The 19,787-nt window shown below is 36.8% G+C and overlaps 1 protein-coding gene across 1 annotated transcript in view; it reads left to right on the top strand.

The window, feature by feature from the left end:
• The window catches only part of LOC117295742 (importin-11-like), a 35,745-nt gene extending 20,692 nt beyond the window's left edge, over positions 1-15,053 (top strand). The window contains exons 16-28 of the mRNA XM_033778465.1: positions 635-700; positions 1,735-1,785; positions 2,054-2,167; positions 2,985-3,100; positions 5,697-5,773; positions 7,667-7,746; positions 8,273-8,353; positions 8,909-9,004; positions 10,164-10,277; positions 11,003-11,124; positions 12,475-12,564; positions 13,259-13,331; positions 13,798-15,053. Of these exons, the coding sequence (XP_033634356.1) occupies positions 635-700; positions 1,735-1,785; positions 2,054-2,167; positions 2,985-3,100; positions 5,697-5,773; positions 7,667-7,746; positions 8,273-8,353; positions 8,909-9,004; positions 10,164-10,277; positions 11,003-11,124; positions 12,475-12,564; positions 13,259-13,331; positions 13,798-13,956 (1,239 nt within the window). The 3' untranslated portion in view covers positions 13,957-15,053. The remainder of the gene's footprint in view (positions 1-634; positions 701-1,734; positions 1,786-2,053; positions 2,168-2,984; positions 3,101-5,696; positions 5,774-7,666; positions 7,747-8,272; positions 8,354-8,908; positions 9,005-10,163; positions 10,278-11,002; positions 11,125-12,474; positions 12,565-13,258; positions 13,332-13,797) is intronic.
• The last annotated feature ends 4,734 nt before the right edge of the window (positions 15,054-19,787 follow it).

Here is a 19,787-nt window from a genome sequence, read left to right as displayed (position 1 = left end):
TGCTATGGAGAATAATACCAGATAGTCCTTATATATCGTAGGTCACCAAGAGGTCCTACATGTATGTGCTATGGAGAAAAGAAAATGAGGGAAAACTACCTTTAATTTGGACTTCTTTGAAATGTTATGACATTTTAGTTGTTAATACTCTTAATTGAATTGATGTTCAGAAAGACCTTTGTATTATTGTTGACACTGACACTGAACCAAATTTTGTCTCATAATTCTATTATCACAAAGCTGATGTTAGTTTGGTGTAGCAAAACTAAAAAAGGTTGTTAGACTGGCACCCCCGAACAAAGATATTGACAAAATAGGGAGACTGCCAATATAGACTAGATAGTTCAGTTGGTAGAGCACCGGCACGTACATCCCGATGCACAGGTTTAAATTCTGCTCTTGTCAATTTGAGTTTGTTAGGAGAAAAGTTAAATTTTATGTCCCTGGTCAGTTTAATTTGTGGATTAGCATTTGGTAAATAAAGACAATTATAAAAAAAAATAGATAAATAAATATACACAAATACATGTATACAAATAAATGTATGGTTACTTTGCACATAGTGGATTTTTTTCAGTGGTATTATTAGCTGATTGAAGAATCCATTTTCCCAATTGTATTTTCTCTCTTTCAGTATCTGGAGTCCAGTTTTGCCTTACTCTTCCAGTTGTTAAAACAAGTCTCGGAGTGTGACACAAAGGTTTGTATCAATGTTCCATTCTCTTTCAAAAGTAAACGGAAACACAATAGTGAACAGTATCACAACAGTCATAACTATTAAGAAAGTGAATAACAATTCTGAAGATTTCTTATAAGAGTTTAGAGATTTACAGCTGAATGGAAAGCAATCACATGGGGGCAGGCACAGACTTGCATGGGGGCAGGCACAGACTCGCATGGGGGCAGGCACAGACTCACATGGGGGCAGGCACAGACTCACATGGGGGCAGGCACAGACTCACATGGGGCAGGCACAGACTTGCATGGGGGCAGGCACAGACTCACATACAGGCACAGATTAGCATGGGCACAGGGGCAGGCACAGACTCACATGGGGGCAGGCACAGACTCACATACAGGCACAGATTAGCATGGGCACAGGGGCAGGCACAGACTAACATGGGGGCAGGCACAGACACGCATGGGGGCAGGTACAGACTCGCATGGGGGCAGGCACAGACTCAGATGGGGGCAGGTACAGACTCACATGGGGGCAGGCACAGACTCACATGGGGGCAGGCACAGACTCGCATGGGGGCAGGCACAGACTCGCATGGGGGCAGGCACAGACTCACATGGGGGAATACATGTAAGTTTCTCCTTCATGGACTTATTGAACCAGGAAACTGGATTAGCCAGCGCTGAAGAGCTGCAAACTTGCATGCTGAACAGAACAGAGTCATCTGGACCTATATCAATGGGCAGGCTTGAGATGTTGTACGGCCTCGACTTGGTTGATTGGAAAGCAAACTACTGATTTTGACTATTATTTGTGTTATTTACTTCTAAGCCAGAGGGACATCCGGGTGTCCTTAAGATATCCTAGGGTTTTTTTGTGTACGCCTTTTATATTTCATTTACTTGTGAAAATACTGTGTGTGAGCTCCTATACTTCAATTGATTGCAAGTTCAGGCATTTTTTCCAAATTATTGCTATAACCACGCTATTGCCTGGTCAGAACTACATAGTTTGTAATCCTAATTTCTGATTTTTCTTGTCATTTATCCTGTCAGATGCACATCCTGCATGTATTGTCTTTCATCATTGAGAGAGTTGAAGCTCAGGTAAGGCATTATGTAGAATGTAAACCACAAGCCATTAGTATTATATTTACAAACAGTAATGGTGATATTTATTGACATCATTGGACCAGTGATTTTACTCCTGATACCTAGAGAGTGTCAAGCCATTGTGTTTGTCAAAATAAACCGTTGACAATTCCAATGGAAGTGCGGCACCAATTACTCAAAGTAATGGTAGACCAAGTGCACATCATTATTATTATGGTTACAATTTGTTGCCAAACTCTTTGCTATTGTTTCCCTTATTCAGATTAGACCATATGCATCCAGCCTTGCCCAGTACCTACCTGTGCTATGGGAAGAATCTGTAGAACACAACATGCTCAGATGTGCCATTCTCTCAACACTAGTACATCTTGTCCAGGTAAACATGATCATCTAGGGGCTGGTGTGCCGGTCAGAAAGTGGGTAGGATGTCGTGGTTTTTGCTAGATGGTTATGAAATGTGTCGAGGGATTGATGTTTATTGTGCTTTTTATTTGAGATTGACTAGTGTAGGTTTGTGAGAGGACAACGCCGTTCGTGAACATAGTTACCAATATACAATTGTTGCACGCTGTGACGGGGTTCATGGCGTTTTGTACACTCGAGGGGGAAAATGGAAGCCGAGGGCGCCATTTTCCCTCGAGGGTGTACAAAACCCATGGACCCCAGTCACAACGTGCAACAATTGTTTTGTTATACCTTTGTATAATTGTTATTCCTCTTCTCGAAGTTCTGTTGTCATCTTCAAACATTATTACGACGGACTATTCATTGTTGAATAAGCAGACAAACAAGAAACAATTCCCTCGAACCCGCGTTTGTTTCGTACACAGCGCGAAATCGACCAACGCTAGGAACGATCAAGGTGATGTACACCGGTGTACATCACTTTTCATGTTACCCGGCCCGTCGAGCCATGTAACATGCGTTTTTGTTGCGCGTCACATGATTGGTTCCCGACGTATCAAACTTCACAGTTTGTTACCGAGGTATAACAATTCAATTTGATCAAATACTGTTTGTCTTTTAAAGGTCTTACTATGGCTGTTAAATCTGAAAAACAGTGTTTACTTGTTGAACTTTTATGTTATGGGACCACAGTGACACACAGGCCATTCAAGAAGGTCTCATCGGTATAACATCTTTTTGAGGTTTGATCTAGTTATGATTTGATATTTATTTTGTCTTTTTACTAGGGGTTGGGTTCACTAAGTGTGGAACTGTATCATTTCCTTATTCCTATCATCAAGTTTAGTACCGACGTATCGCAACCTCCTCATGTATATCTACTAGATGATGGTATTGATTTATGGTATGTATCATTTCCTTATTCCTATCATCAAGTTTAGTACCGATGTATCGCAACCTCCTCATGTATATCTACTAGATGATGGTATTGATTTATGGTATGTCTCATGTATATCTACTAGATGATGGTATTGATTTATGGTATGTCTCATGTATATCTACTAGATGATGGTATTGATGTATGGTATGTCTCATGTATATCTACTAGATGATGGTATTGATTTATGGTATGTCTCATGTATATCTACTAGATGATGGTATTGATTTATGGTATGTCTCATGTATATCTACTAGATGATGGTATTGATTTATGGTATGTCTCATGTATATCTACTAGATGATGGTATTGATTTATGGTATGTCTCATGTATATCTACTAGATGATGGTATTGATTTATGGTATGTCTCATGTATATCTACTAGATGATGGTATTGACTTATGGTATGTCTCATGTATATCTACTAGATGATGGTATTGATTTATGGTATGTCTCATGTATATCTACTAGATGATGGTATTGACTTATGGTATGTCTCATGTATATCTACTAGATGATGGTATTGATTTATGGTATGTCATGTATATCTACTAGATGATGCTATTGATTTATGGTATGTCTCATGTATATCTACTTGATGATGCTATTGATTTATGGTATGTCTCATGTATATCTACTAGATGATGCTATTGATTTATGGTATGTCTCATGTATATCTACTAGATGATGCAATTGATTTATGGTATGTCTCATGTATATCTACTAGATGATGGTATTGATTTATGGTATGTATCATGTATATCTACTAGAAGATGGTATTGATTTATGGTATGTCTCATGTATATCTACTAGATGATGCTATTGATTTATGGTATGTCTCATGTATATCTACTAGATGATGGTATTGATTTATGGTATTTCTCATGTATATCTACTAGATGATGGTATTGATTTATGGTATGTCTCATGTATATCTACTAGATGATGGTATTGATTTATGGTATGTCTCATGTATATCTACTAGATGATGGTATTGATTTATGGTATGTCTCATGTATATCTACTAGATGATGGTATTGATTTATGGTATGTCTCATGTATATCTACTAGAAGATGGTATTGATTTATGGTATGTCTCATGTATATCTACTAGATGATGGTATTGATTTATGGTATGTCTCATGTATATCTACTAGATGATGCTATTGATTTATGGTATGTCTCATGTATATCTACTAGATGATGCTATTGATTTATTGTATATCTCATGTATATCTACTAGATGATGCTATTGATTTATGGTATGTCTCATGTATATCTACTAGATGATGATATTGATTTATGGTATGTATCAGGCAGGGATACAGCTCTGCTAATTTGTTTATTATCTGTAAAAAGTGTTACATAAGGTGAAACTATAGAGGAAAGCACTGAAACTGTGATGTAGTTCTCTTCTCTATTGACCCCAAGCATTGTCACATGCACCAACACTATTTTTGTGTATGACACACACAGATCTTTTCTCCCAAAATGGTGCAACCAATTATATTATCCTGGTTGGTCACCAATAAGCTCAAGATGAACCCGGATAAGATGGCATTCTTCATTGCAGCCTCTCCCACTCACCTCAAAAATCTGGATCACCTCACCTTTAATCTCAATGGCACTCAAATTCATCCTTCTCCATCTGTCAGAAACTTAGGTGTTGTTTTCGATCGCAACATGTCCATGTCTGCTCACATTACTCAACTCTGTCGCTCTCTTAACTGGCATATACGCAACCTAAGCCGGATCAGGAGGTTTCTTGATTTCAGCGCCTGCTATAATGCTGTCCGGGCCTTAATTCTGTCCAAGCTGGACAATGGCTGCTGCCTCCTGAATGGTGTTTCACAGAAAGATGTTTCCCGCCTTCAACGGCTCCAAAACCGCTGTGCCAGACTTATCTTTAAGCTGCCCAAATTCACTCACACATCTCCACATCTCAAGCAATTACACTGGCTTCCAGTTGCCCAACGCATTCAATTCCGTACAATGTTCCACACATATAAATCCCTCAATCACGGTGCCCCGAATTATCTCTCTTCTCTCCTTTCACTCCAGACATCTTCTTACTCTCTTCGCTCTTCTACTGGTAAATCCCTTTCAGTTCACAAAACCCATAAACTTGCAGGTGATAGGGCATTTTCAATTGCTGCACCCCAGCTATGGAATTCTTTACCTACCCTAACCAGAAGCTCAAACAGTGTCACAGCCTTCAAACGTGCTCTCAAAACCCACCTTTTTGCCTCTTCTTAGCTGGTCGTCTTTATCTTTATTCTGTCATTTCCCTCTTCTTTCCTTCTCAGCGCCTGGTGTCCTTTGGCAATTTGGCATTTTATAAATACTGTTGTCGTCGTCGTCGTCGTCGTCGTCGTCGTCGTCGTCGTCGTCGTCGTTGTCGTCGTCGTCGTCGTTGTCGTCGTCGTCGTCGTCGTCGTCGTCGTCGTCGTCGTCCAACATGCTTTGAGTGATCAAATACAAGCACTGTATACGTATTGTGCTATGTAGGGTAGCTGTGAATTGTCATTGGTTGATGTAGTTTGTTTGTATTCCATATTACAGGTACGAGACTATTCAGAATGCACCATTAATGACCAAGGAACTCATGCAGCTATTTGGCAACATGACACCTTTACTAGGTAAGATAGCTTAGAATAAGAACAACAAGAATAGAATATTGTTGCCATGAGTATGATTACCACTTCAATTTATGTTTACATTTAAAGAAGAACTTTGATTTATCTGTAGGTGTGAGTAGCTTGTTATTTTAATGTGTCAAACCCTAACTATTGGCAGAGAACTTTGACGTATCTATAAGTGTGAGTACCTGATTATTAAATAGGATTTGAATCTTTGCATGGTGCAAATACGATAAGAAAGGTTTGCAGTATTACCATGTAATGACTATCTCTAATGAGTTGGGGTGGTTCAGTTGAAACCAATACGATAAGAAAGGTTTGCAGTATTACCATGTAATGACTATCTCTTATGAGTTGGGGTGGTTCAGTTGAAACCAATACGATAAGAAAGGTTTGCAGTATTACCATGTAATGACTATCTCTAAATGAGTTGGGGTGGTTCAGTTGAAACCAATACGATAAGAAAGGTTTGCAGTATTACCATGTAATGACTATCTCTAAATGAGTTGGGCTGGTTCAGTTGGAACCAATACGATAAGAAAGGTTTGCAGTATTACCATGTAATGACTATCTCTAAATGAGTTGGGCTGGTTCAGTTGGAACCAATACGATAAAAAAGGTTTGCAGTAACACCATGTAATGACTATCTCTAATGAGTTGGGGTGGTTCAGTTGGAACCAATACGATAAGAAAGGTTTGCAGTATTACCATGTAATGACTATCTCTAAATGAGTTGGGCTGGTTCAGTTGGAACCAATACGATAAAAAAGGTTTGCAGTAACACCATGTAATGACTATCTCTAATGAGTTGGGGTGGTTCAGTTGAAACCAACGGTTCTTTTCAGAACCACCCCAACTCATTAGAGATAGTCATTACATGGTAATACTGCAAACCTTTCTTATCGTATTGGTTTCAACTGAACCACCCCAACTCATTAGAGATAGTCATTACATGGTGTTACTGCAAACCTTTCTATACCTGGTTATTTTAATGTGTCAAACCCTAACCATTGGCAGAGAACTTTGACGTATCAATAGGTGTGAGTACCTGGTTGTTTTAATGTGTCAAACCCATATATATATTGACTAGAGCGCTAACACCCCATTAAACACGCACTAAAGTTTTGAAGCCGTGTGGGCCATCCATGTTTATGTACAAACCAATACAAAAGCTTGAAATTTTGTACGGCAATTGTACGGCTATTTGCATGATAGTGCGTTTATTCTTTTCTATGTGTCATCGAACCAAAAAATGCAGCAAATGTGAACGCACAATCTGCTGATGAGCGTACAAACTGCGAGCGTCATATGCGTCATGTTTAAAAGGCGCATATACTTGTTTAAGTACGACAATCAAGTCGAACTTACGGTTTTCATAGCGCGGACAGACGCGAATGGGCAGTCGCGTATGTAAGCGCACACGCCGAATGTAAAAAAAAAAAACGCCAATGTGAATTAAAATTATTCCGTAGTCACGCAACACATCAAACCTGTCTGCGCCCAGGGTGGCTTCAAAACGCAGAGCAAGTTAGCGCTCTAGTCATTATATATAGCTCTATGGTCAAACCCTAACCATTGGCAGAGCACTAAAAGGGTTCTTCACTCGATGAATCTTTGAATGATTACTTAGAAGGACATGTTGCCTTGGATCAGTCCTGCTGGTCTATGAAAAGCAGTTGAAACCATTTGTTATATAATGCGTATGGTTAGAAATATGTTTGAAAAGTAGAATACAGCGATCACAAAAATATGTCCCAAAATTGCATGGTTTCCTTATATCAGGTACACTGTACAAGTTGTAAATCCCTCACATTCAGCATACTGCCATTGTTAAGAATGGTCTTCTTATGAACTTACTGTCACTAAGAAAGTAGCAATATCTTTATCTTTCAGAATTGGGATCTGAGAATCTCAAAACATGCTTCCAGATCATTACAGCTTATGTTCTCCTAGGACCGAATGAATTTATGCAGGTAGGGAACGATATCTGAAAATGAATTGCATATGGATCGGACAATGGGAAATTACAGGTTCACTTCAACAGCTGAGAACAATCTTGCTGGACCCAATTTCATTTGTGCTGATCACTGCTTGTGTTTTATTTCTGAAAGCTTTCTTTTAAAGAATCTTCAGCTAGTGGAGACAATGTTTAAGATATACGTCAAGGAAGGTCCTGGTTTCAACTTCTTTCAAAGTAGAAACTGTAAACCAGGAAGTCCTGTTTGTGTACTTTATACAACTAAAGATTTCTGCTTACCCCTGAAAAAAGAAAATTCACTATTTATTATACCTTTAAGTAGAGAAATAGTTATATTTTTTACCTTAGCACTGTCTTACACAGAATGAACCATTGCTATCTGTAAGAATGCATGATAATGTACCCAATGGAATACATACATTAACATAGATACGTACATTTATGTTTTCTTATATACTAACCTTATAAAGATCAACTAACTGTATTTGATTCTTTGTTATTGTATCTGTTTCTCTGTGTAGAGCTACTCCTGTGCTGTATACGCTGGATGTGTAAGCCTCCTGGAAAGTGTTAGACCAGAAGGAATTGTCATTGTCTTGAAGGTACGCAACTTGTATGGACAAACAATTATCTGACCATGGTTTTCTTTAAAATTCTGTACTTTGCAAGCGATTACATTTTCGAATAAAAACAGACTACTTTTTCATACAGTTTTTTTACACTTCATTTCATTTTATTTGCCAGCAAACATGAAAACAAAAGATTAAAAAAATTGCAAATCAAAGATTTACAAGAAAAAGCAATACAATAGTTTTCAGAAAAATACAAATATGTAAGAACACAATGTACTGAGGAACCTGGCCTGGCCGCAGGCAGATACATGTACTATAGGAAACAGCCTCCAGTGGGGGTGGTACACAAAACACTTGAAACCAAAACAAAAGACAAGAACCCTTGCAGGGAAAGCCAATAGGGACAGAAAGTCACTTTCAAAGTGGCTGACCTTTTGGTTCCAGACAATAAAAATACCAAACACACCCTCCCCAGGAGGAATGTGTATTACCCACCATCCAGCCAAGCCAGGCAACTCAGAAATAAAAGACAAGCAAAAAATACAAAAAAACAAATGATAAACATTTCTCTGTGATACTCTTTAGCTTGTGGAGACAATTTTAAAGGTGTTCCCAACGGAAGGTCCACAAATCTTTCGACAACTCCTTCCCAAGATTTTGCAGAGGGTTCTAGACAAAGAGGTGAGTTGACAATTATGTTTGCTTCAATAGATATAAAAGAAGGAATGAGAAACATTTTTCAATTATCTGTTTTTTACAGTTAACAAACACTTCCAATTCTTCCAACTAATACTTCTAAAAAACAATTACAACTATTTATATTCCACACACATACATCCTTATCATTTGATTGGTCGAACACGTGGCACATGGCTCTAAAAATAATTATTTGATTGACCTTTCAAATATTGCATCTATATAAATGCACTATCGCCGAATATAGTTAATATTAATTGTTTAATTTGTTCTGGCATCTCCTGCGCAATTCGGCCTCTTTTAGTTTGGGGAAGGGGGTCCACTACTCTTTCATGTTTTAATTTTTTTGTTTATTAATTTTAATGAGTTTTATATTTTTATTTTATTTTTTAAGGTTATTGTTTTTTGTGGTATTGTGGTTTAACTTGTGCAGTTTTTACATTTTAATATTTTATGTGTTGCTGTACAAAAGGATTTTAAATTTCATGTATTTTTATATACTTGTCGAATAAACCATTCAATTCAATTCATTTCAATAATCCCAAGGTGAAATGGAAATCTAAATAAATGATAAAAATGGGCCACTGGGCCTACGGCTAGCTTCAGCCATTTTACTAAAGAAGAGACGTATCCACCATCACTCTCAATCAGAAAGTCCTTACTGGGCCATGCTGCCAGTAGTTTTTATGTTTGACCAAAAAATCTAAGTGGAAATTTCCACAACTCGTTCCAGTTATATCTTGTGCTAAAAAATAACCTCATAAACACATCTCTTGTCGCATATTTTTTCCCTACATGTACAGTGTGTGTCGCTGACTGATTGGAAATCACAAACATTTTGTTGGCAAAAGTTTTTTATACAAACAAACCTCAAATCACAAACCCATAAATATTTTATTTTTATGAATACAAATACTATCAATTAGGGGACCTGATCGATTTAAAAAAAAATTATTTGCATTATTTCATTTTGGCTAGTAAAAAACTTGCAGGCGACCCAAAATTTGTTTGACCCATAAATAGTTAAGGGTTACATATTTTTTTCTCTGAATGTATGAAGAACACTGTATAAAACTTTAAATTGTCAACAGTCCTAGTATTAACTGTTTACTGTATTTTATTTCTTTGTATTTTGTTGGTCCAGGAGTACCCAACAGTGATGTCCATGTATCTCTCCGTGTTTGCTAGGATCGTAATCAAGAATCAATCATTCTTCTTCTCCTTCTTGCAGCAATATTGTCATACCACTAAGCAACAGGTACAGATCTTCATATGTTTGCAAAAGTAATAAGGAAAACCAATTCTTTTTGTATTAAGGGCAGTGGACACTACTGGTAGTTACTCAAAATAATTATTACCATAAAACCTTACTTGATTATGAGTAATGGGGAGAGGTTGATAGTATAAAACATTGTGAGAAACAGCCCCCTCTGTGAAGTAAGGTAGTTTTCAAGAACAATGTTATTTTTCCACGAATTTTATTTTGAGATCTCAGACTTATAATATTTGAGGTCTGGAACTCAAGCATCTTAAAGCACACAACTTGGTGTGACAAAGGTGTTTTTTTCTTGCATTTTTGATCTCGCAACTTCGACGACCGATTGAGCTCAAATTTTCACAGGTTTGAATTTTATGCATTTGTTGAGATACACCTAGTGAGAAGACTGGTCTTTGACAATTACCAATGTTGTCCAGTGTCTTTAAAAAGAGTTTAGGCTATTATGACCTCCCAGCCTTGGTTTGGTTACATTGATTTAAATCAGAGAAAAGCAAGATCTAAAAAGTTCCGAGCATCAATAAAAGATTTTATGACTTGCAAACTGCAATACATTACAGTGTCAGGAAAGTACAGCCTGCTCAATACAGGATTTGTCTGTGTTATTTACTTGGAGGTTGTGTTGCACTCAGCTTGTTATGATGAAATAACTACTTGTTTTGTAGTTTATCCTTAAAGAGTGTTGTAAATATTGTTTGTTCCTTTAGCCTGATGAGTTATTAAGTAAACTCCTTGTAGTATGGTCAGAGAAGATGGATTGGATAACACAAGCAGAGAGAAGAAAGCTGAGTGCCTTAGCTCTTATGGCATTACTACCGTCAAACTCAAGGTACCATTACATTATACCATCCCTCCCACTACAAGAAAGGGGGCAAAGAAGAAATACACTCTTACACAAATGCCAACGACCCACTTGTGTCAAATTATAAATACCTCAGGTATTTATGGGTTTGTTGCTTGAGTACCTGGGGTGTACACTGTAGCGCACATGAGTCATGTACAGGTAGAAAAGCACACAGGCGTGGACAGTAGAACAATTGATAATATAATGAGCATTCATACCAACTCTCACACTTCTGGTGTGATTGTCATGGGTGTGACACATTAGCATCTGGTGTGATTGTCATGTTTCTGGTGTGACACATTAGCATCTGGTGTGATTGTCATGTTTCTGGTGTGATACAGCATCTGGTGTGATTGTCATGTTTCTGGTGTGACACAGCATCTGGTGTGATTGTCATGTTTCTGGTGTGACACATCAGCATCTGGTGTGATTGTCATGTTTCTGGTGTGACACAGCATCTGGTGTGATTGTCATGTTTCTGGTGTGACACATTAGCATCTGGTGTGATTGTCATGTTTCTGGTGTGACACAGCATCTGGTGTGATTGTCATGTTTCTGGTGTGACACATTAGCATCTGTGTGATTGTCATGTTTCTGGTGTGACACATTAGCATCTGGTGTGATTGTCATGTTTCTGGTGTGACACAGCATCTGGTGTGACAATTATGTTTCTGGTGTGACACAGCATCTTTGCTAAAACTGCGCATAAGGGGGTCTGTGTACAGCAGTTTGTACGCACCAATGCATTTGGCTGACTTTGAAAGCTTATCTATATGTACATATTAGGTCGTACAATTGTCTCTGTGAAAACGCAATAGGTTGGAGTTATAATTTTTGCAATCGTTCCAGTGGTATGTACTTCAACATAAAAAAAGGCAAATCAAAGATTGGCTAATCATGAAAACTTGAAACTGTTATCTGATCATACTACTATTTAGAAATTATTAACTTTTTGTCCTAAAACTTTGGGGGAAAATGTTGATTTCAATAATAACATCAAAAATGTGTATAAAAAAACATTAAAAAAAACACCGCTTTGCCAAAATGTATGTTTGTTTATGAATTTCCAGTTTGTGATTTACCTAGCCTTGTTTGACATTAAACATTTTAGTTCAAACTACACAAGAGTAATAAGTACAATTGGAAAGAAAACATCAAAATTTACATGAAGAAATTATTATTATTTTGTGTTTTGTGTGTCTAAGCACTGTTTATTCAGTACTTTCCAGAGTCCTGTGAAAAAATTCCAAGTCATATCAATAAGATGGGATTGGAACCCACGACCCTTGTGCATTACCAAAAGCTTACTACTTGGGGATCTATTTTTGTCCTCAGTGTGGTTGTTGAGAAGTTTCCTGACGTTGTTTATGCAGTAGTGGAAGTATTACATGATGTCTGCCGTGAGGAAAACGGAACCCAAGTCGAGTAAGATTTAACCTTAATGTTACCTGATCACTTTGAATTGCTATGCTGTAATTACTGTTTTCTCAAGCACCATGTGTAGAGATCATTGTTGTACTTGTAGGTCTTTAAACCTGGGGCCAGGTCCATAAAGCTGTTAAGCAGAAATACTGTTTGATTAATTGCTTTGCTGAGCACAAATTGAGTTGGACACCAGTCACAACAATGCAAACTTAATGTAGTTTTTGGTGGAAACTTATTTCTGTTAAGCAATACTATTCTGTGCTTAACAAATTTGTTTGCCGATAGGTTTAATTAAACTGGGCCCTTGACTCATTGTGACCATACCCAATCAAAGTATTGGTCTCTAAAGTAAGGGCTGGGCTTACTCTTGGATGCCAAGGTCTCAGGTTTAACCAACTAGACCTGGGCCAAATGTTATGGCTCTGCTTACCAAAAGCAAATAATCTGCGCAGGGAATTCTGCACTTTTGTCAAGCATATTTCAAGGTTTAGTGGGAAATTTTGGCTAATGCGCGTGCGTATTCCACATTACTTAGCGTTTTAGGCTTACATAGATAGCGCATGATCATATTATGTGCTTAAGTCGGCAGTAAGCAGAGCCATGAAATTTGGCCGTTGTAGATAGGTACATCAAACAATTACAGGTATGAGCATTGCTCACTCTATATTTACATATGTATGATTTTGATTTTCAGTTATCTTGTGATGGGAGACAGGGAAGATGTAGAAGATGAGTTTGAGACAGAACATGATAAAAGGAAAAGGAAAGTGAGTAACCTTCAACTGTTCAATGTCTATTGGAATTCAATTCTTTCTTACAAATGCTGAATCTGACGAAACACAAACTCATCAAAGCGTTTTGTTACCTATTGTATTGTTAAAGGCACTGGACACCTTTAGTAATTGTCAAAGACCAGTCTTCTCACTTGGTGTATGAACAAAATAATTAACCAGTGAAAATTTGAAATAAATTGGTCGTCGAAGTTGCAAAAAAATAATGGAAGAGAAAAGCACCCTTGTCGCACAAGTGGTCAAGTTGTGTATCTCAGCTGAGGTCTCGAACTCAATTCAAATATTTCAGTGAAATATTACTTCTTTCTCAAAACCTACGTCACTTCAGAGGGAGCCGTTTCTCACAATGTTTTATACTATCAACAGCTCCCCATTGGTTGTTACTAAGTAAATTTTTTTAGTAATTAGCAAAAGCTAAATGCATTTTGATTTGTCTCCACAGCTGTCAATGAAAGATCCTGTCCACTGCACATCACTGAGGGATTTCTGCATTCTACAATTCACCGAGTTTGAACGCATTCATGGCACTCCTACCTTCACTAGACTCATGGAATCAATTGACTTTGAAATACGAGAACAACTGCAAAATTTCTTCAAGTAATCTACAGGAGTGATCTCAATATGCTTGAATTTATTGACATGATTGACTGCCATTGTGGCCATTTCTAGTAACTAACTATTCATCGGAGTGAGCCACATGAACATCTAAACAATAGTTATCATAACTGATAACAACTACAACAATTATTAATAACCACCACAAACATAGCTTTAAATCACTTGCATGATTTGCTCTTGAGAAAAGTAATTGTAACTTAAAGTAACATTACAGGATTGGTTTTTGCTAACAAAGCTGGCAGTGTAAGCACTTTCTGTAATCCACCATATACAAATAATAACAGTAATAACAAAATAACAAAACAGCGCTTCTTGGGCGCACTTAATCTGCGAATACATTCAAAGGCGCTGGTCTGAAAGGAAAGAAAAAACCCAAGTTCATGAACAGGCCTTCTGGAAGAGATATGTTTTAAGTTGCCGCTGGCAGAGGGAGATGTTGTGTGTTTCTCTGATATGAACGGGTTAGCGGTTCCAGAGCTGTGGGCAATACAGGAAAAGGCCCTGTCCCCAGAGCTGGCTACGCGGTTCTGAGAAAAAAAAGAGCTTGTTGCACGATGACCTCAGACCCTGTCTTAAATAAACTGTAGAAGTTTGAGATCAATCAGCCATCTGGGTCACATGAAAATAGTGAAAAACCAATTTCACATTTTGCATGACATCGATGCAAAATTAAAATATGAATAAAATGCTCACTAAGCGATTAACTCTAAACACATGATTAGATTATTTATTTCTCATGAAATATAACATTTCAAACAGAAATATTTCAAGGGATGTTTTCTTCTATCATCATCATCATTAGATCGAGTAAGTTTTAAGTAAATCGGTGATACTCACAATTTTATTTTCTTACAATTCTGTAATGAACGTTCCTTCAAGTGTGTAGTTAAGAAACACTTGCTTTTTATGGTTGGTCACATTGAGAATACTAATACTAATTTTTTTTACTTTTAACTGCAATTAATATTTGGGGGCACACACACTTATTTTTATAAGGAACATTTACTGAAAGGAAGTGGACACTATATATACTCAAAATAATTATTCTCATAAAACCTCACTTGGTAACAAATAAGTATAAAACATTGTAAGAAACAGCTCCCTCTGAAGTGATGTAGTTTTTTCGAGAAAGAAGTAATTTTCCACGAATTTGATTTAAATCAAGCATCTGAAAGCACACAACTTCGTGTGACCGTTGTGCGACAATGGTGTTTTTCTTTCATTAATATCTCGCAACTTTGACGACCGAATGAGCTCAAATTTTAACAGATTTGTTATTTTATGCATATGTTGAGATACACCAACAGTGAAGACTAGTCTTCGACAATAACCAATAGTGTCCACTGTCTTTAACAGAAGCTTGAAGATACATATCAAACTACTTTGTTGGGCAGTTGGCATGGTTGGGTATTATTGCAAGAGCTGATTTGGTTTGAAAGAATGCATATTTTTAAGTAAACTATGTAAGGAGACTGCAAAACTGTCAAGTTGAGGTTCAGAAATAAGGTGATCTCGATCAAACGTTTGATCAATTTGTTTGCTTAAGTTTCATATATACAATACAAACCAAATATCTCCTTGAGCTAATTATATGGGAAAGAGTTGTAAGGGAGACACTTTAGTCATTAAGTTTTGTTGCGGAAATAACAACATTTAATTAAACCCCAACAACTTATTTACTTCTAGTAAAAACTGTAAGAGTTGTTCATGTTGTTAAAAAATTGTCTCCAGTGGGAGTGGCCACCAAACATCATCAGATTTATTGGTATTTATCAATTGCCCGAGTGTGACATGTGATCAGTGCCTACAAGCCATATGACAACTTCATACCACTTTAAGATGTGTTAAGTGAGCAGCTTTATCTCGGCCTGAGGTACTTTAAGAGTAATCGAAACTACGGATGAATTCAAGCTTCAGTTGAAGATTCAAGGTGTGTATGTTTCCTACGGGGTCTCTTCAAATAATTACAAGAAACCATCAATCTTGCAACATATCCAGAAAGACGTTGGCTCCATCATTTTTCCCTCTCCACTCCTACAAGCTCAAGTAATTTTTGAAATGTGTACATGCATATGTGACACACTGAAAAAACCTTTGAAAAGTACAAGTTATAAACATTGAAACATTCATGTATACTTGCAGTCGTACTACTACTGAACAAGAAAACAGCGTGGAGAAAGTTGATTTTATATCGAAACTTTTTATATAATTATAATGTGATGCAACATATTGTGAAACAAGATACTGGGTGGGTTTTGTTTGTTTGAACATCTATTTTCCACCATTTGCAAAGAGAGAATTCTAGTCAATGTACATGGTGTCCACTAATCTTTACTGGAGCTTGAAAAAGATTACTCGATGTACCATTTATAATAGATGTTGAATTTGCATCAGGGATAAAGAATATTAATTTTGGTTATTACCAATACACCGATGTGTGTTGGCACTGTATACTCGGTACTTTCCCCGAGTCCTGTGAAAAAATATCACAGGCATGTTACTCGGGTACCATTTATAGTACCCCAAACTATTAAAAGCAATGGTTACAAGTAGTCACAATTGACATGTATTTATGTGTATCTACATGTTCATGTACCCTGTGTGGATTCTTCCTGTATTATTACTAGCATGCCATGTAGCGGGCTCAAACAACATGCTACTCAAACTGTCACATATGTACATCATGCATGTGATGGACCGTACACTACCAAATGATGACACCCTCTCAAAGCACATACAAACTTTGATATTTGTAAAAATGTCTACCTTTATTCAAAAACCTAAACTTTGAGGTAAAGAAATGATGGCATAACATTTATTTGGCTCTGAATTGAAAGGCTTGGCAACCCAGCCCAGATAAATTAAAACATTTTATTAAAAAGTGCCTGTGTCTGTGTAAATTGGTGCTAAAAAAACATTTGACAATAGACAGCACATTTTTATGTGTAGCGAACTCGTTTATATTTCAAACAGATCTAAAAAGAAATTGAAGAGTTGGTAAAGAACAATCATTTGTATTCATTCTGCACAAAGCATATGTATTCATTCTGCACAAAGCATATGTATTCATTCTGCACAAAGCATATGTATTCTTTCTGCACAAAGCATATGTATTCTTTCTGCACAAAGCATATGTATTCATTCTGCACAAAGCATATGTATTCATTCTGCACAAAGCATATGTATTCATTCTGCACAAAGCATATGTATTCATTCTGCACAAAGCATATGTATTCATTCTGCACAAAGCATATGTATTCATTCTGCACAAAGCATATGTATTCATTCTGCACAAAGCATATGTATTCATTCTGCACAAAGCATATGTATTCATTCTGCACAAAGCATATGTATTCATTCTGCACAAAGCATATGTATTCATTCTGCACAAAGCATATGTATTCATTCTGCACAAAGCATATGTATTCATTCTGCACAAAGCATATGTATTCATTCTGCACAAAGCATATGTATTCATTCTGCACAAAGCATATGTATTTATTAAAGTGAACACCTTTAAAATGTTGACACTGAAAATAACTAACTTCATAGTAGGGTGGAACATTATATTATATTATATTATGAATTGAATTTAACATTTTATATTTAAACAAAACATTTGAAACCAAAAGACCAAGGCACTAGACACTATTGGTAATTACTCAAAATAATTGTTAGCATAAAAACTTACTTGGTAACAAGCAATACAGAGCTGTAAATAATATAAGACATTTCGAGAACGGCTCCCTCTGAAGTAACGTTGAGAAAGAAATAATTTCTCACTAAAATATTTGAATCAGCAGAGGTTTCGAATTCAAGCATCTGAAAGCACACAGCTTTTGCGACAAGGGTGTTTTTCTTCTTCCATTATTCTCTTGCAACTTTGACAACCAATTGTGTTAAAATTTTAACAGGTTTGTTATATGTTGAGATACACCAAGTGAGAAGACTGGTCTTTGGCAATTACCAAAGGTGTCCAGTACCTTTAAAACAGTTACGTTCAGTAAATTTTTGGTAAAACAACTATTAGATTCAAGCTGGAAGTTCTCCTATGGTAAACCAAATGTCTTTGTATGAAATATTATAAAAGTCAAAGAAAAAGGCATTTTAAGATACTCCTTGAGCAAATTACCATTGCTTATTTTCATTGCCACAATTGGAATCAACTTATTTTAAGTATAATTATGTAAGAACTTTGTTTTGATATTTTCACTAATTGGCATGATTGGTGTTATTTGATAATACATAGCTACATGAAAATTACTTTAAAAGGAATCATATACATGTACCTTTGTTTTGGGAACCATTCGATTGTTTTTAATCCTATATAAAGGTAGATATAAACAGTTGAACTAATCTGTGAAAATTTCAATTAAAAGGTGGTAATATTTTATCCACTCGGGCAGAATCATCCATAAATGGAACACACAATCTGAGAAATGTTACTGTTTTCAATTTCAAGTTTGGGGGATAACAATGGATATCTTTTTCCATAACCAAATGATTTCAAAGTGAAATGGTTCTCAGATTGCTTTATATTATCGAAAGCTGCTGTCCTTATAATAACCAAGTAAGTTTTATTTCAATCTATACCTTCCCTTAAGGGAATTAAGTATGATTTAAAAAATGGTTTACAATCAACATCAGCATGGTACTCGGTTACAAAAGGTATTCCTTTTTCTGCTAACATGTTTAGTGCAAAGTACTTATTTTGCTCTAATTTCAAGACCTCAGATTTCGAATTTGAGGTCTCAAAATCAAGCATCTGAAAGCAAACAACTTTGTGTGACAAGGTTTTTTTTCTTTAATTATTATCTCGCAACTTCGACAACCGATTGAGCTGAAATTTTCACAGGTTTGTTATTTTATGCATATGTTGAGATAGACCAACTGAACAGTAGTCTTTGACAATTACCAATAGTGTCCACTGTTTTTAAGAAAGAAGTACATGTAAATAAACATGTTCCTGTATCTCTGGTCCTCCATAAGCTCCTCGGAATTGTCTTTTCACAATCTTTTTGATGCAAATTTTATCTCTTAAAAATGAATGCCTCTTTGAAAATATGGCTTTGGCTTGAGGCTCAATACCAAAATCACTCACTTTCAAAATAACTTATGCAACCTTAGCCCTAAACAATGCCCAAGCTGTGATTTCAAAAAGGGCCAATGTTTGAAACTGATGGACGTCCATAATGTTTGGCCGCATGGGAGTGTCGTGGCCGAGCGGTTATGAGCACCGAATTCAAACTCTGGTGTTTCTGATCAGCAGAGTGTGGGTTCGAATCCCCAGCCGTGACACTTGTGTCCTTAAGCAAGACACATAACCATTGCTTCGTCCTTCGGATGGGACGTAAAGCCGTTGGTCCCATGTGTTGTGTTAACGCATGTAAAAGAACCCAGTGCACTTATCGAAAAGAGAAGGGGTTTGCCCTGGTGTTCCTGGCTGGATTGGCAGCATATTGCGCCATAGCACCTTGTAAACCATTACATGGTGCTTAAGGATTAGGTCTTATATCTCAAAAATTCGCCCCACTCCTTGCAGTAATAATACCTGGCGCTTTGTATCCTTTGGCAAAAGGAGCGTTATAAATATGGTTATTATTATTAGGTGTTCGTGCATTTCAGCACGAACACCTATTGTTTTTGTTCCGTTTTTTTCTTCTTCTCCATCTTCTTCTTCTTCACCGTCAACTCTTCTCTACAGCATAACTCAAGATTCAAGCCAAACTGAACCTTGAAACTCATCAGACAATTGAACCTCAATACGAAGACGGCACAGTTTTCATTACGTCGTGATGACGTCATGAGGTGTCA

Source organism: Asterias rubens, chromosome 10, assembly GCF_902459465.1.
Source record: "Asterias rubens chromosome 10, eAstRub1.3, whole genome shotgun sequence".
Lineage (NCBI taxonomy): Eukaryota > Metazoa > Echinodermata > Asteroidea > Forcipulatida > Asteriidae > Asterias > Asterias rubens.
This window is presented reverse-complemented; position numbering and strand designations above follow the sequence as displayed.